Source organism: Phalaenopsis equestris, unplaced genomic scaffold (assembly GCF_001263595.1).
Source record: "Phalaenopsis equestris unplaced genomic scaffold, ASM126359v1 Scaffold000201, whole genome shotgun sequence".
Taxonomy (NCBI): Eukaryota; Viridiplantae; Streptophyta; class Magnoliopsida; order Asparagales; family Orchidaceae; genus Phalaenopsis; species Phalaenopsis equestris.
Genome location: NW_018164643.1, coordinates 16,248 through 42,426, shown reverse-complemented (window position 1 = coordinate 42,426; position 26,179 = coordinate 16,248). Strand labels below are relative to the sequence as shown.

General features: G+C 33.7%; 2 protein-coding genes across 5 annotated transcripts in view; both read left to right on the top strand.

Moving 5' to 3' along the window:
* Nucleotides 1-4,308: 4,308 nt before the first annotated feature.
* Nucleotides 4,309-10,448, top strand: LOC110022637 (probable prolyl 4-hydroxylase 6). Its single transcript, XM_020721686.1, has 7 exons — nucleotides 4,309-4,659; nucleotides 4,741-4,798; nucleotides 4,888-4,992; nucleotides 8,606-8,663; nucleotides 8,747-8,922; nucleotides 9,003-9,063; nucleotides 9,783-10,448. Exons 1-7 carry the CDS (start codon nucleotides 4,535-4,537, stop codon nucleotides 10,085-10,087), a joined length of 888 nt encoding a protein of 295 aa, XP_020577345.1. The 5' UTR covers nucleotides 4,309-4,534; the 3' UTR covers nucleotides 10,088-10,448.
* A 1,791-nt stretch (nucleotides 10,449-12,239) lies between these two features.
* LOC110022633 (putative rRNA methyltransferase YlbH) overlaps nucleotides 12,240-26,179 on the top strand; it is a 20,433-nt gene continuing 6,493 nt past the window's right edge. For 2 of the 4 annotated variants that reach the window (XR_002293797.1, XR_002293798.1), the window contains exons 1-9: nucleotides 12,240-12,498; nucleotides 12,570-12,664; nucleotides 12,759-12,836; nucleotides 16,030-16,134; nucleotides 16,477-16,581; nucleotides 21,114-21,252; nucleotides 22,268-22,383; nucleotides 22,475-22,531; nucleotides 24,244-24,383. Coding sequence is in view for 1 of the 4 variants with exons in the window: in XM_020721679.1 (XP_020577338.1) it covers nucleotides 12,342-12,498; nucleotides 12,570-12,664; nucleotides 12,759-12,836; nucleotides 16,030-16,134; nucleotides 16,477-16,581; nucleotides 21,114-21,252; nucleotides 22,268-22,383; nucleotides 22,475-22,531; nucleotides 24,244-24,318 (927 nt within the window). In the remaining 3 variants the exon portion in view is untranslated. Of the gene's footprint in view, nucleotides 12,499-12,569; nucleotides 12,665-12,758; nucleotides 12,837-16,029; nucleotides 16,135-16,476; nucleotides 16,582-21,113; nucleotides 21,253-22,267; nucleotides 22,384-22,474; nucleotides 22,532-24,243; nucleotides 24,585-24,716; nucleotides 24,822-26,179 lie in introns of those variants that run through there. The other 2 variants (XR_002293799.1, XM_020721679.1) reach the window with 2 other exon arrangements.

The following is a 26,179-nucleotide window of genomic DNA, read 5'->3' as shown; positions in this document are numbered from 1 at the left end:
AAACTTGGAATGCATATAATCTCTGTAGATACTATCAGTAATAAACACATTCATGATGCTCTAGTTGTTATTTTTGTCCATGTCTAGTCGTCACTTTGTACCCCTGTATTTGCTTTTATTTCCATTTGAAGTTTTGTGTACTTGGTATTGTATGAACATGAAGTTGTGTTTTCTTTTTACGCATCACACCATCTGAATACAATTATGATTATATTATTGAATTTTGGGATGCATTATAGACACATGTGAACAACATTTTTATTGGTGGAAATGAAATAAAAAAACAACAATAAAGAGTTATCCTCTATAAGAGTTGATGTGGCATCATTAGTATTTTGGTATTTTAGCTGATATTTAGTGGGAGGGATTCATCAAACATTAGCATTTCATAACATGGAAAATCTTCTCCAAGAAGCACAATACCGACACAAAATGGACTTCGGTGGTTGTGTTACACCAACACAAAAGAGGCATAACCACCTAAAAGAACTCTGGGGTTGCACTATACTCGGGTAAAAGAAGGTTCAATAATTGGTCAAAGGACTCAAAGGATTGTGTCACACCTATGCAAAAGGAAGCACTAAAACTAACTAAAAGAACTCTCAGGTTGTGCAACTCCAACACAGAAGGAGGCACAACCATAAGCTAAGAGACTTCAGGTTACACTCCAGTCTTAGGGAGGGAGTGTGCCTTCTCAACTCCCATTTAAGGCTTATTTTTAAGCCCAACATAAGTCATGAAAATCTAAAATCCAATTTTTAGGGGAGCATGACAGCTAGTGAATTTCACATAATTGATGGATGTCACGTACAATCCACACACATACCCCTCAATTTTGAGAGATCCCACTCGTACCCCTAGATCAACACAATCCTATGGTCTCATACCCATCTAATCAAGATTTATGAAGCGATTTGCGTGATCGAATCACTGACCCAGCTGCGACCCAACGTCGCCCTGGCTTGGTTCCACACCCTCAATATAGCTCGTGCATCCAACCTAGCCCGACCCACCATCAACCAGCTCAACCACAAACGACCCATGATACAGGCCCAACCTAGTCTAGTTGGACCCTTGCCGCAACCCCCCGACCCACCAACCTTGTCATTGAACCGCACCACAACAACGAACCCGCCTACCCACCGATTAGCGATCCCAACCCCAACATTGTCGATGTCCGTCGTTTCTCTATCTGTCATCCAAGATTGCCATCCAAATATACGTGTGAATGTACACACCACATAAAAATCATAATTTTCTGATATTTTCGGACAACAACATCAACCTTGCCCAAAATAGGGGGCAGTTGTAGTGTCATTTACTAATTTTATCATTCGAAATAAATCTTGAGGCATTTTTTGGCCCAATAATATTGTGATTCAATTTAAAAATAATTCGGAACTCTAATTTCAACAAGCTTACAGTTAACATGATCGACTCGACGAGACAAACTTTGATACCAAAATTAACCTAATCTACCAGATCAAACATTTAAATCAATTTTGGAGTTTTAGTTGGTTATTTGTGGGGTTAAATAAACTCCAAATCTGATGTGCTTATAGTTAAATCTAGCATCTCGATGAGAGGAATCTGGCGAGCTCAACTTCACCTAATTCTGATGTCGTTAAGGCCATCAAAACTGAAAAATCTCTTATGATCAAAGGGAATCAACACAGATCATTTGATTGGGTGGTTATTCACCAAAGCACGAAAAAGCCCCTCTTCAAGGACCTATAAATAGACCTCATCTCCTCACTTGGAGGGGAGGAGGAAGGAGAAGGAGGAGTAAGCTTCTAGGGTTATTATGGACTAGAAGACTTGATGATAACTTTCGACCCCGAAAGTTGTCGATTGCAACTTGTCGTTCGCTGTCAACTGCAACTCATCGGCTGCCATCGATTGCATCTTGTTGGATGCCTTCGACCACCTCCGACTATCGTTCATCTTACCGTCGTTTTTGAATTTTGCAAAGTAATGAAGTGTTCTGCAGAATAACGACGTATATTGTCGAGTAATGAAGTATCACATGAAATTATTACGCACATTACAGAGTAGCAAATTATTCTTTTGAGTGATAAAGTCTTCTGAATACAAAGTAATGTATTGTTTTAAGTACTGTGCGATGACATACCCCGACATAATGTGTCAAAAACCCGACGATAACTTACATCATCAACTGCTTTTGATCGTTGTAAAGAGAATCTTTATGTATATGAACATTTTACTTGGAGAAACCTTGTAACTGTTTTACGGTTGTGAGTTAAGGATTTTTTTTATTATTTATGAGTTTATAGTGAATTATTTTAACTGCCGAGTGGTTCTTTCTCACTCAAAATTTTTCTACGTAAAAAAATATGATGTCATCATCTCTTTAATTTATTATATGTGTGTATTAGATTTCGTACAATGCAGAGACTTCAAATTATCTCTCCACCGTTGCAAATTTTCTAGCACACAAGAATTTTAATTTAGTTCTTTGGATGAATAATAGTGTGTGAAGTTTATTATTAGGGCATCTAAATTTTTTGAAAATTAAACTTATAAGTTAGTATGCTCAAACTAGTAAGATTTATACTTTGTTTGGATGAATGTCGGATCACATTCTACCATTTCGTTAGGTCAAAATAAAGCTCCATATATTTTTGGCTACAAAACTTTTCAAAAAAAGCTTTTACAAAAATATCATTTTGTGGTAATTTTAGAACGTAATTTTTGGTTGAAATTTTTACTTTGTGAAATTGTTTATTATAAATTTACCCTTAAATAATTTATTATGACCAGAAAAAGCTCATCCAAATAAAACCTTATGTTAGAAAATTTTTTGTTTCTTTAGAAAATGGGCAAAGACAACATTAAGATTTAGTGAGTTTAGGAACTATTTTAATTCATAAAAAATATTTGATTCTTTTTAAATTAAGATGCCTAAGAATTTAGAAATTATTTTTCATTTACTTTTTAAAAACAAAATAGCAACTATCTTTTTCAATTATAACATTAATTTTTATGGACTCAACTCTGATCTTATGCAGATTTTTTTTTTCTTTTCTCTTGTTTATAGATCTGATTTTGAGTAGTCTTATTCTTCTTCTTGATGCCTGTTACTTTCTTTTTTTTGTGCTTTTGACCATTTTAGTTTTTGTTTTGTAAGTGGCTTTGTTTTTGATTTGAGGTTTATGTTGTTGTTTTAGTTTAGTTGTTTTTATTTTGTTGGTTTTTATTATTGTTCTTTTATATTGCTGCAATGACTTTCTCACTTTGGTGTTTGGAGTTTTAAATACAACCATTGAAAATATTAATAAATCATAATTTTGGATGGCATTTTGAATGTTCTTCTGCAGGTTATTCGGTGCTTTCATTCTTTGTTGAGTGATGCTTGTTTCTTTTCTTTTTTATAGTGTTTGAGTTTTTGTTTGTTAGTTATTTTGCACCCCTTCGAGTGCTATTCTTAGGTGTTCTTCTATTCCTATTTGTTGTTTGAGTGTTCTCTTTTTCTCTGAGGCTTTTTTGGAGATTGATGGGGCATTTTGTTGTTGCTGTTGGAATTGGTGTTGGTTGTTCCTGCTATGTTACAGTTGATACTTGTTGAAAGTGATTGGGTGTTTCAATGGAAATCTTATTTGTTGATTAGAGCTCTATGTGCTAGTTTCTTTCTTGTGGTTGGTTTTTTGATAGACTTGTATTTCATTCTTAATCTTTATTGATTGTTGACATTGACAACATGCATTGATGAATTTCAACTATTATTAAAATTCAACCGGATTCTGATATATTTTGATCTATTTAAATCATGCATGAAATTTTAATATTTTATCGCAGATAAGTTCTGAGCTCAAGTTAGCTATCCCTTTACTTTTATTGGTGGTTTTATATGGTCTATTTCATTGGTTTTTTTGTGGTTTAGTTTCATTGTCTTTCCAATTGTTTTTGTAGTTCTTGGATTTTGTTAGTTTATGTCTCTGATTTTTGTGCATCTCTCTTATTTGTTTTTTGAAGGCATTAAGATCTGTGGGTTTTGATGTTGATGTTGATGTTGATGTTGATTGTGTTGTTGTTGGTGGTTGATGTTGTAGTTAGTTTGTTTGATTGTGTTCTTTATTTTCTTTTTGAGTGAGTTTTAATCTTAGTTTTAATGTTATATCTCACTATTTTCTTCTCCAAAAAGCTAGGTTTGACTCTCAAATTTTTTCTTTTCAAAAAAAGCTATCTTTTTTAAAAAATTTCTTAACAAACCTCATAAAAAGGTGGTTTGCAAATAAAAATTTGTACAGGAGTTTTCGTTAAAGCGCCACTTCCTTTCGGTTACAAAAGTCGTCAGCGGAATTCCAATTTTCAACATGCGGTTCGTTCGTTCCAGTGCTGCACTCGGACTGCTGCAAATCTCACCGTTTTCCATTACCTTTTTCGTCGAAATCTTATTCCTGTTGAGAAAAATGGAGTTACAGATCTGAAGAGCTTAAGAAACTACTTTTCGTCCATCATCGCAAGTCACCTCTTCCTCTCTCTCGACTCGCAAACCCTATCGCCCTTCACGGCGATGGTTTTCGGCCAAATTCTCTCTACCCTACTCTTCGTGTCAGCGATCGGCTGTGTATTTGTTGTCCGAGCTGATCCGGAGATTTTTGATCCGACAAAAGTCATCCAACTCTCTTGGAACCCAAGGTAACAGGTTCACCATCTTCGATGGTGTCTCCCTCTTACACTCCTTGTGTTTCTGATTTGTGTTTACTGGGGCGTCTTCAGGGCGTTCTTGTATAAGGGATTCCTGTCGGACGAAGAATGCGAACACCTGATTGTTCTGGTGAGAAGAAGATTTTCTTCTTTGGCTAATGTTTTGGGTTGGGGGTGCATGTGTGGGTTTTGTGAATTAAATTGATTTTTGCGGTGCAGGCAAAGGATAAACTTGAAAAATCCATGGTTGCGGATAATGATTCAGGAAAGAGCATCAAGAGTGAGGTGCGGACGAGCTCCGGTATGTTTCTTGGAAAAAATCAGGTAAATGATTTTCCTTTCTTTTTTACAACGTATTGTTTTATATTTTTTGATGTATTTTTTGTTTCTTCAGAAATTGCTTTTGTTTTTTGCTCATCTAATTTTGATTTGCTTATTCGTTTTCAATGAATTGGATCTAGGATTGCCCTGTGGCATGCTTATGCTACGATGGAACATATGTTTCTCTATATCATATTACCTATGATATTGAAATTCTTTTTTGATTTCATTTGTGCTCTAAAGATTCCTATTTAGTTGTATCTTCTTGTTTGATGTTCATGCTTTTAGCAATTTATTCATGAACCTGAGACTCGTGATGATGATTTAGTCTATTGGGTTGCTAAAGAGACTAGTTTCTGCCTGTTTATGTGGATGAATTCTATAGAAACAGGTGGTAATGATGATATTTTCGTACTCTGCACAAGAAACGAAAAAGGAACTGAATTTGAAGTAATATTGAAAATCGTTATCCAAGATTCTTTTTGAGAAAATGCTGCCAATGTCCGGTGAGCGTGTGGAATGTAAACTATGTGGGATCCCATTTTGGGGGATTTGATCTTGTTTTGTTTGATGCATTTTCTTTCTATCTTTATTTCATAGTTTGGAATTTGTTTGTTTAGACAAATCGTCCACATTTTGCTTATACTCACCTAGCGTGAGAAAAGTTACCTTTGAAGATGGTGTGCTTATCTTACTCTTAGTAAAAGGTAGGGAAATTTACATACACACCAGTCAAGTATATTGTATTTACATATCTAATATCTAAATTTTCATATTTACATTTATAACAGTTTGTTGTCATAAACCTATGCATAAAAAGGCGTATTCACTTTTAAGAAATAACTAGCAGTGGTATTTTTTATATGATTTTAAATATTGGAGTGCTATACCTGTAAATATGAAAGTTTTGGTGTTATATTTGTAAATACATAAGAATTGTTTGTTATTATGTAAATGCCCATGCCCTTGAAATGTATTTAATTTCCATACCGATAAATTCACTCTACAAACGGTAACTAGAATAGAAAATTTAATGGTTAGTACTATGGAGAGGCTTCATCTTGTATATAACTTCTTATATCTGTTCTATTATTTAGTCATTGTTTCCATTGTTTTGCTCTGGAACTTGTTGGTTTTTTCTTTCAATAACATGTTAAGATCATCCTTGTAATCATGCTGTATTTTATATAAGGTGCATTTATAAACATGAATATGTTCCATTTTAAATTCATCCTTAAAGATTATCATATCCTTTATGTGTTCGTTTCCCCACATGGTTTGAATTGTATCCAGCTCAACTTCCCTTCTTCCTTTTCTTTGTGTCTGTGTTGAGGTCATCATTCGTTTTGTGGAAGTGATTTTGGGCATGGGCCAAGTGACATTAGTTTTGAGCAAAGTATCTTCATAAATTTAATGAGATGCTATTGTGGTACCAATGTCATCTGCTACATCTGTGTACGATATAGGAGAACATTTAAGTATGCATTTTTTGAGTCAATTATTGTTCGGTTTGGGGTATTTATTATGAGCTTTTGGTATATTAAAACTATAGTTTCTTCTAATTCTCAAACTATTTTTTATCCAGAACAGACAAGCTGTACTCATAAAGAATAGTGCTTACTGTGCTTCTACTTCAACAATTATGGTAAAGTGTTTTGAAAAAGGACTTGTGGTAAATGACTATTTATTATCATAGCCAAAGAATCTATGTTAAATCTCAATCAATATGGATTTGATTTTCATGTTTATGTGTTGAAAACTCTAAGCATGTTGAGTTGGCTATCAAAAGGACAAGCATGGTTTGGTTTTAGGATTATTTGTTTTGGTTTTGTGAGAAAAATAGTGATGTGAGGCTTCTTCTCATACACTACTGGTTGTGGTTCCCAAATCTTCCTCATGGCTACCTTTGCTCATGAATTCTCAACTATGAATTCTCTGGCTTGACTTTCTAATTGTTGTTTTTATATTCGCCTCCACCACCTTTATAAAACATAGTCTCATAGGTTTTCTATGCATTGTCGCTTCATCTACTATGCCCATGGATGTAGATGGGCCTGTCTGGATGAAACTTAACGAATAACGACACACTCCAAATAAAGCCAACTTTGGATGTAGAGGGACCCTTATGAACATTCTCGATGACTAGGACACTTGTACAGTTGTGTTTTGTGAAATGAAACATTGATAAAAAAATTTTATGTGGGCAAAAATTTCACATATGGTTTTGTTCTAACAGTTGCCTATATCTTCTAAACCGCATGACACATGCCAAATCAACCCAGATTTAGATTTAGATGAGTTCCCTTGAACCATCTCAATGAACAGGAAATGTTTTTGCAGTCGTTTGGCAAAATTAAAACTTGATAAAAAGATTTTAGGGCTTTTTACATACAAGATTTTAGGGTTTTTACATACATAACACCCAAAACTTTCATATTTACCTATCTCACATTTAAACTTTCATAATTGCAAACATCATATGAAAAGCAGCACTTATTATCACCTTTTAATAGTCAAATCCATCTTTTCATCCATATGTAAAGTGCTATGTGTGTTAAAATGAAAGTTTAGGTGTGAGGCAGGTAAATCCATTAGAATTGGGTGCTATGTATGTAATTTTCCCAAAAAAAATTACGAGGGACAAAAATTTAACGAGCAAAACTTAAAGAGCACAAAATCACATAAAAAAATCAATAAATTAATGTCCTACTTATTGATAAATCATAAAAAATGATAGAAAACCTAACGCAAGTTACAAAATTAAATTTTCGACAATGATGATGAATTGTAGTGATCATGCATTGGATGACCTATCATGACGTACTAATGCACAAATAACACATGAAGCAGATTTGATTAGTGCCTCTCAAGGACGGTGATGTTCAGGATTACAGAAGACTAAATTACATGCTCAATATCAAGTTAATAATTATTCTTAAACAGGAAAGGTTTTCTATAGAAATTCTTTAGGTCAGTATCAGAAAAACATGACCAGATCAAGTCAAGCAAATTGGGAAAAATGGTTTTAAGTTGAAAATCATAAAATTTCTATTATTAATTTAGTTTTTTAATATTTTGGTTTGATTTTTTATTATGGACCATCATCAATCAATATGTTGGAATCTTCTCTCTTTCTACCTCTTTTGATATCACTTCCAACACTTGTATAATTCTTAGATTCTCATACTAATTTTATTCTCAAAACTTTATAAAAGATTAAAGCATGGCCGCTATTGGTGTTGGTGACCAAATATACCTTATAAAGTGGAAACTGGAAAGAGAGATATACAGGTGATGATTCATGGATTTCTATTTAGGAACTGCATTTGTCGTAGCCAAGTATAAATGTATATTTGATGTGGAACTGCATTTGTCGTAGCCAAACATTAAATGTCAGGGATTGGTGGTGGTACACATCTCTATGTGATAGATTGCACGGTGCATGATCTGTGGTTCATGTTGTAGCAGCACTCTTTCAAGGAAACAAACATGCCTGAGTTAGAGCTATGCAAAATTATCCTTTTCCCCTGCTGCATTAGTCCGACCATTTTCACATAAAGTTTCTCAGCTTAGCAGATGGTTTTAGTCTGATTTATTTGCGCATTTCATCTTCCAGGATGAAATAGTTGGACGAATTGAGAGAAGGATTGCTGCTTGGACCTTCCTCCCTGAAGGCAACTTCACCTTTATTTTTCATTTCTCAGTTGCTTTCCTCTCTATACACACACCTCGTTAACAAAATATTATCTATTATCAGAAAACGGTGAGTCGATTCAGATACTACACTATGAAAATGGTGAGAAATATGAACCGCATTATGATTATTTTCATGACAAAAGCAACCAAGCTCTCGGGGGCCATCGAATCGCCACCGTTCTTATGTACCTATCTAACGTCGTCAAGGGCGGGGAAACTATTTTCCCTAACTCAAAGGTGAATATTAAATGATCACTTTTTCCTCACAAAATTATGATTATTTCTCTTACTATTTGCCTTTTTCATTCATTTTGCAGGAAAAATTGACTCAAGTGAAGGACGACACCTGGTCCAACTGCGCCAAAAATGGTTATGCAGGTCTACAATCAACTAATTAGTTCTCATTTGGTTTAATCTTTTATTAATGAAAGAAAAAGTAGTTAGGGCCATTTTCATGGATTGCAAATGTATTTACATATTTCACGCCTTAACTTTCATTTTAGCACACATACCACTCAAATTTTTAATATCACATCAATGACAATGTCATCACTTTTTAAAAGTGAAATACACTTTTTCATTGTCAGGTTTAATGCATCAAAGTGTTTTGTAAGTAAATATGAAAATTTTGGTGCGAGATATATAAATACATAAGAATTGTGTTCTACCTATGTAAATTTCCCAAAAAATTGTATCACCATATCCATGGCATTACAAAACATTTAAAATTATAAGACAAATGCTTAAAAGAAGACCGCATTTAAATAAACGCGAAAATAAAAATTATGGATTAATTTCCTTAAAAAAAATTTCAAGGAAGATTTACGTGCATATCATTCAATTCTTACCTTCAATTTTTACATATATGCCACATTATCTATATGCATGAAAGGCATATTTCACTTTTGAAAAAGTTAAAATAATGGTAATTTTTACATGATATGAAACATGCGAGTTGTTTAAATGTAAAAAAAGTAAAGCTTATCTATTATATATTCAAAATTCATAAGAATTGCGTGATATGCATATAAATACCCCCAATTTAAAATGTCTTTTTTAATTTCGAACCATTATCTCATACTTCAAATGCTCTGCAGTTAAACCCATGAAGGGCGACGCCCTACTCTTCTTCAGCCTTCACCTCGACGCGACGACGGATCCCGAAAGCCTGCACGGAAGCTGCCCGGTCATCGAGGGTGAGAAGTGGTCTGCAACAAAATGGATTCATGTGAGATCTTTTGAGAAACCTGAGAGACCAATAAGCCTCAATGGAGAATGTGCTGACCATAATGAGCTCTGCTCCAAGTGGGCTGAGCTGGGGGAATGCAATAAGAATCCACTTTATATGGTGGGCTCCCAACACTCCCAAGGCTTCTGCCGGAGGAGTTGTAATGTCTGCTAATCTTGAAGATACAATTATCTCATAATATATCCCCTGGTTGAATCAGTAAAGAGTATTCTGAGCAGGTTTTTTTCTGAACTGATTTTGAGTTCCTGCTCATTGTTGGAGGAGGGCAATGTTTTGATTTTGGGAAATTTTCATACATACCACACTACACTATTCTTATGTATTTACATATCTAACACTGATATTTGCACATATGAAAATGTGTATTTTACTTTCTAGAAGGTGTTGATGGTGGTATATTTGTTGTGTTGTTGAAGATTTGAGTTGGGTGCATGATAATATGAAAGTGTACATGCTAGACATGAAAATACACAAGGATTGTGCGGTATTTGTTAATCCTTGCGACATTTTTTTATTTTTCTTTAGGGTGAAGCAGCGTCTGTCGAGCATCTCTCGAAGTTGTTCGCAAAAATGATAGTTTTTTGCTGTTTTGGACTACGGAGGATTCTATCTGTTCTGCCAAGTCGTCTTTTTAAAAGAACTTTGTTGAAAGATGAAGTTGCTACAAACGAAACCTAAAAGTGTTTGGATGATAGCTCGAAGGACACTAATCCTAAACAAATCCCAAAGCATAGCTAGGCAATCAAACCAGTTGGTGTTACTTCTTACTTGAGAGTATTATAGGGGCTCTTTGTGGTCAATTTTGTTTTCTGAATTAGTGACACTTGAAGGAAAGAAATTGCTACAATATCAAATAATTCAATCTCTTCTAGGAGCACATGATGACTAAACATATCAATATCTAAAAAACATCAAAATTAAAGTTACAATAAATTCGCCCTTTATAAAACCTAAAAAGCTGAATTGAAAATAAAATGTTCATCATAGAAATGGACACAAGCTTTGTACTTTCTTGGCTCCATAGTTTGATAGCTCAAAAAAGCTCAAATTAGACATAAGCTTTGCACCGACTACCCTTTGGCGCAAAATGTAGGAAAACAAACGGTTTTCGCTTGACAAGAGGCTCCAGTATTGTCGTTCCATGAAGTTCTTTTGAAAGGCGTGTTGATGGAACGGAGAAGATCCTCTGTGGTCCAAAAAGACAAAAAATTATCGTTCTTGCAAATACCCCCCACACACTGCTCAATCAAACGAAAATTTTCGCAAGCTGCTTTTATTGCAACACAACGGAGGTTCAAAGTCTTTTCAAACAAAGCCTAAGAGAGAACTTGTGTGTAAGAGAGGAGAGAACTTTTATGCGGGATTTTCTCTAATACAAAGAGGCAATTATGTGGTTATGATGAAACGATAGCGGGGCTACGACAGCTATCGTTGATAGGTTATAAGTTTTTAGTCGTTAGATAAGTAAATTATACTTTTAAGGTGTGTTTGGTAGCACATTTTTAAAAGGATTTATGTTGGATTTAACATAAATCTAGCCAAACGAGTAAAATCGAGGAGTTAAATCTCATGTTCCCCTAAATCCATTTTCTTCTCTATCAAAAAGTAAATCTCTAATTTTCTTAAAACCGATCGATACATGGATTTAATAGATTTAAGTAGAACGGTGTCGTCGCACATGAAGAAGAGATGTGACCACCACATTGAAAACAAACTTAACTACTTTTAACTTAAATTATACCAAATATTTTTCTGGATTTACATATAGATTTGATAAATATGGATTCATATGATTTATTAAATCTTACTTGGCTTGAATCTTCCTGCAACCAAACACCTCATCATATTTAACACGTCAAATAATAAAAATTTAGTGGTATGCATTTTAAATCATTCTTTCTTATATTAAAAAATAAATTAAAATATAAAAGTAAGAAAAAAATAATTGATTTTTTATTTTTGTATGAAAGATATATTTTTCATCTTTAAAATTAAAATAATAATATTTTTAAGTGATGCGGTATAAATATAAAAATAAAAAATAAAAAATAAAGTTAAGGTGTATATAAATACAAAAGAATTGGGTGGTATACGTACAATATATGTAAATGCCCATATGGAAAATGGAGAAAAATTTGTATATATAAGACGCACACAACGTTGCGTATATCAGAGATGTTATTCAGAGGGTATTGAGAAGTTATATCCACGTTATACCTATAGCTTCCAGTAAATTTTGTATTTCTATTTTCATATATATCTAAGTTATAAAGAGATTAGAGGGTGTAAAACAGCCCCAATAAACTCAGAACCTTCAGGTAAATCAAATTTTTGTTAGTGAGGCCTCATCCGAGCACCATAAGCTGCTCCGGCTTTACCGAACGCGAGGATTGAGGCACGGGCGCTAATGGCTTCTGCTTCCGTCGATCCTCCGCTTCATAGGCTCCCTCTTCGTCTCGGCCTTCATTCTTTCAAATCACCAACCAACATTGTGCTTCCTTCATTTCCCTTCTCTTCTACTAGATGCCGAGCCTCTCTTGTCGTAGTCTCCTCTAGCAGAATCAGTGAGTTCACTCAATCCCTCCGCTTTTTCTACGTTATCCGGTCTACGTAATCCGGTCTGACATTTTCTCAGATTCTAAGAGGTCTCCCGCCAGCGAGGAGAAGAAGTTGACGCTTGAGAAGTACGGACTTGACCCCAATGATTTCATCTCGCAACCGGATCCAAGGGTTCGGATTCCATGTTTTGATCGATTTGTGTTGATTTTAGTTCCCTTTTTTCTCTGTTGAGAAAGATTGATGAATAGACTGGTGATGATTTCAGTATGGGAGGAGGGGAACGGATGAGGGGAGGGGAAAGTCGTCGGAGGTCTCGCCTCGCACCACTCATAAATTACTTCAGGTTTTTTTTTTCTCTCTCTCTCTTCTGTTTACTTCTTTAGTTTTAGTCTTTGTTGGGTGAGATTTTGCTTTCACTTTACTGAAAAAATATTAAGTCATGACTCGGAATTGAAACAGTCCTTGTTGAATATTCCACCAGTGTTATTTGTGGAAAATGAAGTGTTATCAGAATATTTCCCCGCGTTACTTGATTTGAGGTTGTGTTATTCCAATAATAACATTGTGAAAATTGAAATAACACGGGGAATATGTCGAATAACATAACCCCAAATCAAGTAGCGTCGGTGAATATTTCAATAACACCTCAAAGTAATCGAATAACACCACATATTACTCGAATAACACTTCATTTTTTTACAAATAACACTGATGTAATATTCTTGTAACATTGCGGGTTATTCCAATAACATAGCTACTATTAGAATCCGAACGTACCTCTACGTTCGAAGTCCTGACGTATTATGCGCTCCACTTTACTTAGCTTGTTTTGCATTTTCAAATGTCATTGGATTGAATGCTCTGAGGAGAGAACAAAGACATGAAAAAGGAGGAAATAAGGGCGGGAAAGTGCATTATGTGAACGATAAACACATTTGGCAGTTTACATAAGACACGACTCTTTGTTTTTATGTGATATTTAGAGCTATTTTTAGGTAGAAGATGCTTAATAAGATGTGTTTATGAGTAAATGCCGTAAGGGCAAGGAAGAAAAAACTAAGGTTAACATGAACAGAAAGCGTGAAAAAAAATGTGTTAAAATTTGTGAAAAACTTCTTTAGCACCCAAAAATAACTCAACAAAAAATAATGGAGAATTTGGATTCGTAAAGCCAAACCAAAATAGTTTGGATAAGAATTTTGGTGATGATAAAACTTGTGACCTCATATCACAATGGCGATAACCTAATGATTGCTCCAAGGACATCCTCAAACATGTCTTTTGGATAAAACCTAATTAAACTTGATTTTTCACTTTTTGTTTTATGGTGCATTAGGCTCAAAATTTCTAGCTATCTAAGCCATACAAATCTTTCTTTTCAATTCTTTGTGTCACGATCTGACTCGGTGCTTAAAATTGACTAAGACGGAAATAATTGTCGGACAGTGTTAACATCTAACTATGCACATTTTTTAAAACTTCTAATATATATAAAAGAGTCGTTAATCCACAAAGTCCAATAATTTTTAAAACATTGAGAAACAATAATATACAAAAATAACATCTCAAGCCAATATTGAACAGTATATCAATGTCTGAAAGAAACAGTAAAGAGAAACTATTCTTATAAGAAATATACTTTAGCAATAGTAATCATCCTCTGATAAACAAAATCACTTCTGTCGGACATATCCCTTAAAGTTTTTTTCTCCTATAAGAAAACATTAACTGCAACTGTAAGTATAACTTAGTGAGTAATGTAATCTACTATGCATTAAAATTTATATGCTATGTTATGCTATGCATGAATGACCAAAAGGAAAATGCTGTAAATTTCATTAAAATTTTAACTTTAGTCATTCTTATTTCACTTCAAGTAATTAACGTTTTTAACATTTTTAAAAGTCGCAATAAGATTACCGTTATACCCGAACGTATCCTAAAAAATGTGCCCAAAGGCATTCTCAAAATGTGTCCAAAGACACTCTAAAAAATGTACCAGAAGGTACTCTCAAATTTGCATATGAAAATGCATCTTTACCATTTTCTTTAACGTATACAAATACATTGTTTCCTCTGTCTGTATCATCTAGGGGTAATCCTGTATGACTTAAACCTTTAACTTTTATTTCCTTTCATTTGTATTATTTCATTTTGAAAACATTAAGCATTCTTCTTTTCTTTCCTCTTTCATTTTCTTTTATTCTTAAGCTACAACATGTATACAAACATAAAATAATTGTATAAAGTATTAAAGGAATTCTTTTTTTAATAAATTTTTAAATTAATACATATAGAAAATAATTACTCACCTTGCCTTTGAAGACCCCGAGTAATTTTACCCTTCACTTCGTTTCTTAGTACCTAAACCAATTAAATGTGCTTATAACTAAGAATTACATCCTAAAAAAATTATTATTTAAATTCACAAAGAAGGTATTGAAATGCTAACATCTTTTAGCTTTAGGCTTCTTTATGTTCCTCAAATCCCAAAGGTATATCAAAAGTTTTCACACCTACCAATTTAAATAGTTTAATAACATTAATTAATTTAATTAATTACATCATTAATTCCAATAATAAAAAAAATAAGGTTTACATTTATCTTACAAACTTTTTGGTCGATCTTCTTCTTTACTTGTTTTGCAAACTTTTTCTTTAAATTTGAAATTACCATTGTTGAAGTCTTGATATCAATAAAACTATTCATTGATAGTATCCTTAAACATAGCCACACATTTATTTAATTATTCATAAATAGATGAATGTCGTACTAAACTATTGCCATCGTCGAGATTAAAACACAATTTTGATACCACTTGTTATAACTTGATATTGAATCAATGCAATGCAACAAATAATAAAATAAGCAAAAGAAAAATACACAAATTTTACGTGGAAACCCCAAGATGGCAAAAACCACGAACAGAGGAAGAAAATTCACTATATCAAATCAGAAATTACAATTGGAGAGCTTTCACAAACATAAAATCAAAGCAGGGAAAAATGAGTGTCTTGTATAAAACAAAATAAGGTAATTTATAGTCTTTAGCAAGACCTATTTAAAGGAAATAATTAAAAGATGTAATGAAACAACAACACGGATTACAATCTAAAGGCTATTATAAGATTGATCAAGCGGCCGAAGCCTTCAAGTTGCATGCTTTTGATTTCCATCTAAAGCCTCAATAAGCGTGCTCACAATTTTCCTCTAAAGCTTTAATCTGGGTGCTCATAATTTTCTTATAAGATGACGAGAGACTCACAAAATTTAATCTGGGTGCTCATAATTTTCTTATAAGATGACAAGAGAGACTCACAAAATTTGTGTAAATAATCTATCAGATATCTTTACTTTTAAGTAAATCTAAATCTTAAGAGTGAATAAAACAGGCCTACCTTATATGCTTTCCCAAAAGCAAAAAATTACCATAAATTTGTAGTTGTTTATCAACAAAATGTTGCAGTTTATTTATTTATTGATGTTATTGATGTTTTTAATTTTTAGGCTTAAAGGTCAAGTTGTATTGGAGCAGGTGCTTGGTGGAAAAGCTCGGCGGAAAAAATTACTTTCACCTAAAGGAATGGATGTACGTCCCATGATGGAGGTTGTAAGGGGAGCCGCTTTTGACATCTTGCAGGTATATTTTGCAGCTTTCAACATTCATCTTTTGTTTACAATCTATGGAATGTCATGCTTGTTTTCTTATTAGTACGGCAATGCAAATTTGAGTAATTTATTCGACATGTAGGTTTATTAGCTTGTGATAATTTAGTTTTCCAGCAGTTGGACAATGCCACAAAATTTGTATGCTTGTGATAATTTACTTTTTTTTTTCTATTTCCATTCTGTCCTCATTGCTTTTATTTTACACCCATTTTCCTCCAATCAAATTGGCGTTTGATGAGATCTAGAAAATTATCACATAGGCCATAATTTTTTTTGTTTTGGAAGCTTATGATAGGATTTTAATTCCAAATAGGTAGCTGGTGGCTGTCCTGCTTCTTTAAGACCAGGTCGATGGCTAGACTTGTATAGTGGTACCGGATCTGTTGGAATTGAAGCAATAAGTCGAGGATGCTTAGAGGTATGCACTACAATTTTTTGGATCGTAATGCTGTTAAAATAATGCTTATGTGATGCTGCCTTCTTTTGAACCATTTTCCTTTATGATATAAATAAAAAATATAAACGTCTATTTTATGAGGTGTCTAGTTTTATATTGTCTGCGGTGATTTATTTGGGACCTTAGTAGTACTTTCTTCTAGGTTCCTTTCTAGGCTAAATGGTACATTGTGAAATTGCCTGATGAGGGTGTTGTGATTAACTTGCATAATGTTATGGCTAGTTAATGGGTTCTATGCGAATTGGTTTGTAATTCTTCCAGAAATTATTTAGAATTGAGTTATTTTTAGTTGCCTGATTATTGTACTCATTGAGTCTTCTCTCTATGGAATGATTAAATTTGGTTTTGTTTAAACCACAACTTTATCTGCTTGACTTCATGTTATTAACATTTATATATTTGTTGAGTGATAATGAAGGGCATGTAAAACACATGTGGATTAGCCTATTCATAATGGAAGATGCCTGCATATTAACATATTTTAAACAGGAAGCAACAAAGAATGCCGACTCCCTTAAAGAAACGAAAATTATTTGGGATTAGATCTGCAAAAAATATAGGAGGTTGAATTATGAACGAAAAGGGTATGTATGATGAGTGAGCTGTGAGAGGTCAATGCAACTATGCAAGAGGATTCATGACAAATCATACAGGAGATTTGCGAAGGAGTAAAGCTTGACAGACTTTGGAGATGGGGAAATGGCGCCACAAATGAGATGGGCTGGGAGACGGTTAGAAAAATTAACAGAAGTGGCATTAGTAGGGTTGTAAACGAGTTGAGCTTGAGCGAGCTCAGGCTTGGCTTTGGTTTTGCTCATTTGAAATTAATTATGTTCGAAACTGGCCCGTATTTGAAATTGCTTGTAAACATTGTGTTTGTATTTGACTCGATTTACATATTCTTATTTTTATTTGGATCGAAATTGGCTCGTTTAAATTAATTAGAAAGGATGTAGGGCATTGGATACGAACATGGATTATTCCTATGCAATAAAAGACGCAGAATCACAGGATCACACTAGCTTTGGTGATTTAAACTTATATATAAATATAACTAATATAATATTATATAAATAATACATATAATTTTCTTTTTTTGAGCTAAAACGAGTCGAACATTATCGAAGGTTGTTTGTGTTTGACAATTTATAATTCTAGTTTAGAGGATTAAAGGTGTGGGATTAATAAATATTGAGCTGAAAATGTTTTTGAAATAAAAACAATAATATGTGATTAAAATAATCACGAGCAATATCAATATGTAAGAATTTAATGTCATGATTGAATTGATTCTTTATTATGACATGGAATATAGGAAATATAGTGGGAACATTATTTAAATAAATAAATAAATATACTTATCTGATGGTGGATGCTTTCCTCTTCATGTTCCTCTCATTTGATTTCCCTTGTAATTCGAGCATGAAATCTCCAGTCAACCTTTGGTTAGGATTTGTAAATTGAGCCACTGATAGGGTCTTGGATTGCATCTCAATAAGTTTCCTCATCATTTCCTCCAATCTCTCGAATTGGTTTTCCATGGAAGATGATTTATTGTTTATGGAGGAAAAACTCCCTTTTATGGTGAAGAACCTTTCTTTTATCCTTGATTTAAGTTGCTTCCATCTTCTCCAAATCATATATTTTCTTGGCTGTCATTTCTTCTTGTCGTTTTTTATGCCTGTATGTTGCAATCTCGTAATTGGTTTGAATCGAGACTTTTTCTTGGTTCGATCGCAGTCAGCTTATTTGAATTGCTACTTTTTTATGATTATGGAAAGCTGCAATATTCCCACCCTGCTTGTGGAAAAATCAGCTTTATTCTCGATGATTCCATGTACCACATGATCTTACGTCCGGATCCGACAATTGCTTCCACTAGGCCGCGAGTTGAATCGCGAATGTCTTCAAATTTCCAACTAGGTCAAAGGCCTGATCTGTTCAGTTCCCGGGTTGAACGCTTTGATACCACTTTGATTTTATTTGACATATAAATTGGCTCGATTTTCCACATACATTAGGGCAAAGCAAATATTTTTATTTAATAATTCAAAACAACACAAATACAAAGATAAACACCTGCAATTCGAGAGGCAGACGATTTCTCCCAATTCTTACAAGTCAAGAAGTAAGAAATCTCTCCCAAACTGTAAATTTAATACTTACTAACAATAATCACATGCATACTAACCCTAAACCTATTAGGGTCTATTTATACCAAACAATAATAAATAACAAAACAGTAAATTGCTCATAGGCACACAAAAGATAAAATTTCTTTTAGGTTATGCACCGGCCTGACAATACTCTCCCCACCTAAAATACACCTTGCTCTCAAGGTGAAAAAAAAGGTAGGCCGCTACTGCATCAAGTCAGGTGGCTTCCACATGGCGCCTTTATTTGGCCAGTATTTCTATTTAATAAAAAATTTGGAGTGACCTGTAGGAGTTCACAATGTAGTAAAAATTTGGAGTGACCTGTAGGAGTTCACAATGTAGGCTTGTACACAACCTTCAGCCTGCTCTATCTTCAAAGCAATCTTGGAGGACACCACAGTTCCAAACAACTCATCCAATAGCTCATCGATCAACGGGATGAAAAAATTGTGAAGTACTGTTTCTTGATTCACGGCTTGATAATCCACATAGAAACACCAACTCTATCCATCTTTTTCATTAGCAAGACTAGGGTATAGAAGGACCTCGCACAATGCTCTATGATCGCGACCTCCTTTATTACCGCTGAATCTCCTTTTGCCTAAAAATTTAGTCGCCGCAAAGGGTACACACGCGTTTGGAAGCAACTAACCCTTGGGTCCCACACACCATGTTTATTGTTCTAGGCTGAAATTCTTTGAAGCGATCTTTTCCGGCCCCGAATTTCTCTTCGTCCCGTTCTACTATTTGTTTCTCATTCCTAGCCTCCAAATGTCTTGCAATTTTCTTCCAATTTGCCGCTCGAATCCTCTTCCGATTCTTGCATTTAGTTTCACCCTATTCAATTCATCCCATATATTCGGAGGTAGCATTATCCCTTCCAAGTGCTCCTCCCAACCCTTTGCATAACCTCTCCATGTTTTGGCCCAACTCCCTCCATAATAAAGTTTTAATTCACCCTCTAGTGGACTCCTAGGGGACAGTTCTTGATGGTGGATGCTTTTCACCTCATGTTCCTCACGTTCGATCTCTTTTTCTTTCTATCTGGACACAGAATCTCAGATCAACCTTTCGTTAGGATTTGCAAATTGAGACCTCGACATAGTCTTGGATTGCATCTTAATAAACTTCTTTATCATCTCCTTCAAGTTTCCGAATCAGTTTTTCATGGAAGAAAACCTATCGTCGATGGAGGAAAACATTTCTTCTTTAGTGGAGAATCTTTCCTCTATCCAAGTTTTAAGTTGGCTCATCCGTTCCTCCAGTTTCTTCTCCAAATCATATAATTTTTTGGTTGTCATTCCTTTCAGCCGTTTCCGAAGCGTGTATGCCACGATCCCGTATTTGGTTTGAATCGAGACTATTTTTCTTAGTTCGATCGAAGTCAGCTGACTCGAATTGTGATTTTTCTATGATTAGGCAAGCCGCAATGTTCCCACCTAACTCGTGGAATTGTTGGCTCGAATCTTAATGCTTCCCAACAAGCTTAACTTGTCGGTCTCCACAAGAGACGAAAGATTTGTCATTGCCTTCCCAGCAAGCACGCGAGTTTTGGGCTCTGTACGCTGAGATCTTCAAAATAGAGCGGGATGAGGCTAAAGATGGGAGTTACAGGTCTCTGTACGCGACGAGTCTATTGGTCTTCATAGGTGCAGGAGATGGAAGATGCGATCCCATTGTCATCTTCCCAACGAGCTTAACTCGCGATGTATAGGCACATCCGTCGACCCCTCCATGCGTGGTTCTTATGTGTCACATTCCAGTTAACTTTCCATGTATTCAACGATCTGACCGTTGCTTCTCCTAGGTCGTGGGTCGAATTGCGACTCTCATTGACTTTTCAACTAGATCGAAGCACTATCCGTTTGATTCTCAAGTCGAACGCTCTGACGCTACTTTGGTATGATTCGACTTAGAGATTGGCATGATTTTTGATAAAAATTAGGGCTAAGCCAATATTTTTATTTAATATTCAAAACAACATAAATACAAAGAGAAACACCTACACTTCAAGACTTAGGCGATAATTAGAGAGGTAAGAAATCTCTCCCAAACTCTAAACCTAAGATTCACAGAAAATAATTATATGCATACTGACCCTAAACCTATTAGGGTCTATTTATACTAACAATAATAAATAATAAAAGACAAAATTGCTCTTAGGTTAGGTCCCGGCGTAACATACGGCTTGTTAGCGTTGGCCAAGCTTTATTAACCATGAAGCTTCTTCAACTTGAGCATGACGGTTTCAATGTGAAATAATTAGTATTCTAATATGCTACGTGCCTTGTAGTATTTTAACTTCCATGTTTTTTTTTCTTTTTTTAATTTTTTCAGGCACACTTTGTTGAGATGGATCCTTGGGTTGTCTCTAAAGTCTTGAGACCAAATTTAGAATGGACCGGGTTCCTTGATGTTTCAGTCATTCATACACTACGGGTAGAAAAATTCCTAGAGCTCACTGAATTGTCTTTAGGTAATTTTTTTAGAAAGATTTAATACATACCACTCGGTTCTTAAGTATCTACATATCTAACACCTAAACTTCAATTTTCACATACACCCTACCTATGCATGAAAAGGTGTATTTCACTCTTTAAAGGTTAAAGTGGTGATATTTTGATGTGATATGAAAGATTTGGGTGGTTTGAATGTAAAAATTAAAGTTTAAGTGTTAGATATGTATTCGTGTTTAAGTATCTACAATCCACAGGAATTGGTTGCTATGTATGTTGATGCCCCTTTTTTAATCGTACCAACAAATAATTAATATATGTATTATGTTGTGTTTGTATAGACAGCTTTACATGCAGATCACATCGGTTATTTTGCTTCATGCATCAGTTTTTTATAACAGTTAAACACGAATCGTTGGCTCCCTTGAGTTTTTTCTGCTTTACATACTACTTGCCTTGATAAGTTTGCTTTTGAGAAATAGAGGCATAAGGGAGAGTGTGTTAGTGATAGTTTCGTTGATTGATTGGTGGCTTCAAATATATTAGGATAATGCCACGACATGTGGCAAAAATGGCTGCCTGGCTGCTTAGGACCGATTGGGATCATTTTTACTTTTTATTTTTCATTTTTTTTAATTTTATTTTGTTTATAGTTTGATTTAAATTAAAACATGTTTAGTTGAGGTCCTTGTTTTTTGAGTGTTTTTAAACACAAGTTGATTTGTTTTAAAGACAACAAATAAAAACATAGAAAAGTTAATATTAATCAAACATGTTTTTAAAAATAAAAGCAAAAATAAAAACAAAAATAGAAAATAAAAATGATGCCAATGGACCCTCATAGTTACACTGGTATTTAGTATGCATTTTTGTTAAAATGTTCAATAATATAAGTTCTAGTAAGCTGAAAAGCGTAATTTTACATTTGCTTGGTTTTTTTTTTTTTTTTTTTTTGGATAAGAAGGGAATTTTTTTTTAGAAACTTTATCTTAATTTCTTCATTTATTCTTTTGATTATTCTTTTTATTCTTGCAGGTAAAGGTGTACCATTTGACTATATTAGTGTTACTCCACCTTATACTGCAGTCAATTATAGTACTTTAATGGAAAAACTTGCGGAGTCTCCCTTTGTTGGGGAAGACTGCTTTATTGTAAGTAATGTATCTTCAAGCTAAAGCACGTCCAACTATTTATACAATTTTCATTGGATGACCAGTAATATGCTTTCTCTGCATTTTCTAGCTGGTGGAATATCCACTTAAAACTTCAATGGAAGAGTCTTGTGGACATCTTGTAAAGGTGCTGATCTCCTATATTCTCATCATCTTGTTCAATTATTTAAGAAAATAAATAAAAATGATATATTAATGAACATTTTAAGGTTTATAGATTGGCATCTGCTTTCTACTTATTGTTTTGAAATAAAAATGATATATTAATGAACATTTTAAGGTTGTCTATAGATTGGCATCTGCTTTCTACTTATTGTTTTTTTTACAAAAAATTCATGGGTAAGCTTGTTTTTGTCAACTAAAAGAGTATATAGACATGAATTAAAATCAAACATATTTTGTTCTAGTAAAACCAGAAAAAGTACAAAGCAAAAAGAACGATGTACTTCTAAACGTAACCAAACTTTACATTTTGTGATTCTAATTTATAATGGCAATTGAGCTATGGTATGCTTTCAAATAATGTCGAAGAGCTGTGTTTATGTTTTTGGCAATCAAGTGATTGAAAAGTCAAGGCACATCAACCTAATGAGGGCAGGCAGGTAATGGCCATTTCTTGGTTGGATTATCCTTTGTTGTGGTTTTTCTAAATGGTATTGGTTGCATAGGAAATGAATAATCGAAATCAAGTCAATTTGGCTAATTAATTAATTTATAAATATATGCAAAGTGATTATCTTCAATTTTTCTGGGTAGCATTGTTTAAACAAAATAAAAAAAAAGAGTCCACCTTACAAACTATTTCATGGTTAGACGTGGCTATTGTTGTTGGACTTAGTTTTGGGAATGTGGTCCTTCTATCCTCTTTGAGTTGACTGAGTGACTTAGGGTTGTTTGGTAGGTTTTCTAGCTGCTTTGTTTTTAGATCGTCACAGCAATTATGTCTGACTATTGCTATCTTGTTTTCTTGAATATCTGTGGTGGGAAGCTACTTTGTGTAAATAAATTTGTTAAATGTGGTAGTTCAAGACGGTTCAAATTATGAAAAATGGTTGTTTGGTGAAAGGCTTTGCTTCTTTGCTCTCTTGGGATCATAGGTTTCTCTGACGTGCCTTCATTTTTGTTTAGAAAGTCTCTAAGAGAACCAAAAACAAAAAATGAAGGGGACATAAAAAAGTCCTACGATCCCAAGGTAGTTGTTAGAAAGTTATTGTCTGACTGCTTTAAAAAATAAATATTTATAATACCCACAACAGCTTCTCAAAAAGTTGTTTTCCCCACAGTAGCTTTACAACTACATTTACGAAAGTTTGCAGCCACCCCACATATACTCTTAGCAGTGTGTCCACAGCTTTGGTGAAAGTTGTAATATTTATCATGATTTCTAATATTAGGCATTAACAAACAACGCCATTTGATAATTTTCTTGTTCTGAATGAACATAAAAATAAGGTAGTTGTAAGAAAGTTGTTTAATTCTTCAAAACAGTTTTGGGGCATTTACAGACATACCACCCAATTCCTCTGTATTTTCATTTCTAAAACCTAAACTTTACTTTTTACATCTATACCACCCAATTCTTTTATATCACATAAAGAATATTACCACTTTAACCTTTAAAAGGTGAAATATATCTTTTCGTGCATAGGTAAGGTAGCATGTATGTAAAAATTGAAGTTGGGTGCCAGATATGTAAATACATGAAAATTGAGTGGTATGTAAATAAATCTTCCAACAGTTTTTACATCAGCAACCGTGTTTACAAAGCTTTTCTATTTCATTAATGATTATGACAGTATTAATCAATCCAATCCATCATAATCAATTTGTTTAATGCAGATAGCTGATAGGCGATTCGGACGGACCAACTTATTAATATACGGACCCAGCTGGGCGCTAAAGAAAAGAAAGTGAGACAGACTTGTGCTGGTTTCGGAAGGTTTTTGCCTGAGTTTCCAGTGGTTCTGTAACTTTCAACGGTCAGTTTCTTCACCTGGAGCCTCAAGTTCTACTGATTTATGAAGAAATACGAGCAATTTTAATGACTTATCTATATCCCTTTATTGCAAATCTCAGTTTTATTGTCCATATTTATCACCATCATTGCACCCTGTCAAGATTTTTTTAAAAAAAAAATACATAAAATGAATGTAAGTCCTACTTGAATAAACTTAACTCCATTCAGTCATATTCTGTTGAAATAATATTTATATTGTTGGAGATTAGATAATATATTCATTGCAATTATTACAAAATTTTCCTATCATCATGATGCTCCATATTATAGCTTTGTAATATCCATTTTCTTACAGGCCTGCATGCAAAACTTGCAATTTTGAATGGAACATTCATCTTGTAGTGCTCTATTATACTGCAATTACTTGTACTCAATGAATTGGTTACTTTTCAGCCGAATATCTTTCAGAATTTATTTAAACATTATAAATTATTTATTAATTTTAAAGGTGTGGAAATGTCACAAATGCAATAAATTCGGTTTTTGGGATTGCACTTTTTCTATTTTTTATTTTTTTTATTTTTTGACATTTTGAGAGCAATTGGCTTCCCATATTTTTCTGAAAGATTTAGATAAACTGTCAAGTTCGTTCATTAAAATTTTTTGTTTGTTACATATATTATTATTTTCAATTACTACAACTAAACCTTGTATGACTTTAGATTTATTTTCAGTAACAAGCTTTAAAAATAGTAAACAATGTTGACCGTGCGGTATAATTGAGGGATGTTCAAAGTTATATATATATATCTATCTCTGTGTGTGTGTGTGTGTGTGTGTCGTGTTCCTCGACTTTTTTGTTGGCATCTGCTATATTAGTTCTAAGTCCCTTGGGGTCATGGGTTTGATCCCGTTGGTGTGCGGATCAGACGAGTGGTTAGGTACATAAGATTGACTGGGGGTTCGTATCATAGCATCTGGCCAATCATAATATATATGCATGTATGGTTCAAAATTTAGACAATTAATAGAAAAATTAAATGATGGAATTTAAATACGGATCATAAAAGCAAACACAACAACATAGCCAAAATGATTTGACCCTCAATCTATTCAAAGCTATACATTGTAAAATTTTATTTAAATAGAATAAACTCAAGTCTTTAGATTAGAAATTAATGATTATTAATGATTCAAAATATGGACCGGAAGGTTCAATAAAATCAGGCCTGGTTCATCGGTTGAACCATCGACTCTTTCCGATTTGCATCGGTTCAATGCAAAATTGATCCTACACACTAACTAGGGCCATTGCACTGACTCATGATTGAACCGGTTGGACCAGCCGCTAGAGTCTAATTTTTAACTCTTTTATATATATACAATATTTGTTTTTGGAACATGGCAAAATAATTATAAAAAAATCATTGAAATTTGCATTTTATTTTTGCATATATGCATGCATCTCTAAGGTCCAAAACAACAGCTTTGTATTAGAAACCCCTAAATCTAGATGCGTCCAACATTGTTTTTTAGAGCTATGAATAGGGCAATATAACATTTTTATTTTGGGAAATTTACATACATACCTCCCAATTCTTATGTATTTAAATATCTAACATCTAAAGTTTGATATTTATATTTTTAACAATGTCCTTTTAAAATATGCATGGTAATATGTAATTTTTTTTAAAAGTTAGTAATAGTGGTACTTTTGATCTAATGTTAAAGATTTGAGTAGCATGCATGTAAATATGTAAGTTTGAGTGTTGGTTATGTACATATATAAGAATATATATATATATATATATATATATA

Coding starts and splice junctions, on each gene's coding strand:
- LOC110022637 (XM_020721686.1), top strand. CDS start 4,535: ATGGTTTTCGGCCAAATTCTCTCTACCCTACTCTTCGTGTCAGCGATC. Junction 4,799..4,887: donor GCGAACACCTGATTGTTCTG/GTGAGAAGAAGA, acceptor TTTGCGGTGCAG/GCAAAGGATAAACTTGAAAA. Junction 8,923..9,002: donor CTATTTTCCCTAACTCAAAG/GTGAATATTAAA, acceptor TTCATTTTGCAG/GAAAAATTGACTCAAGTGAA.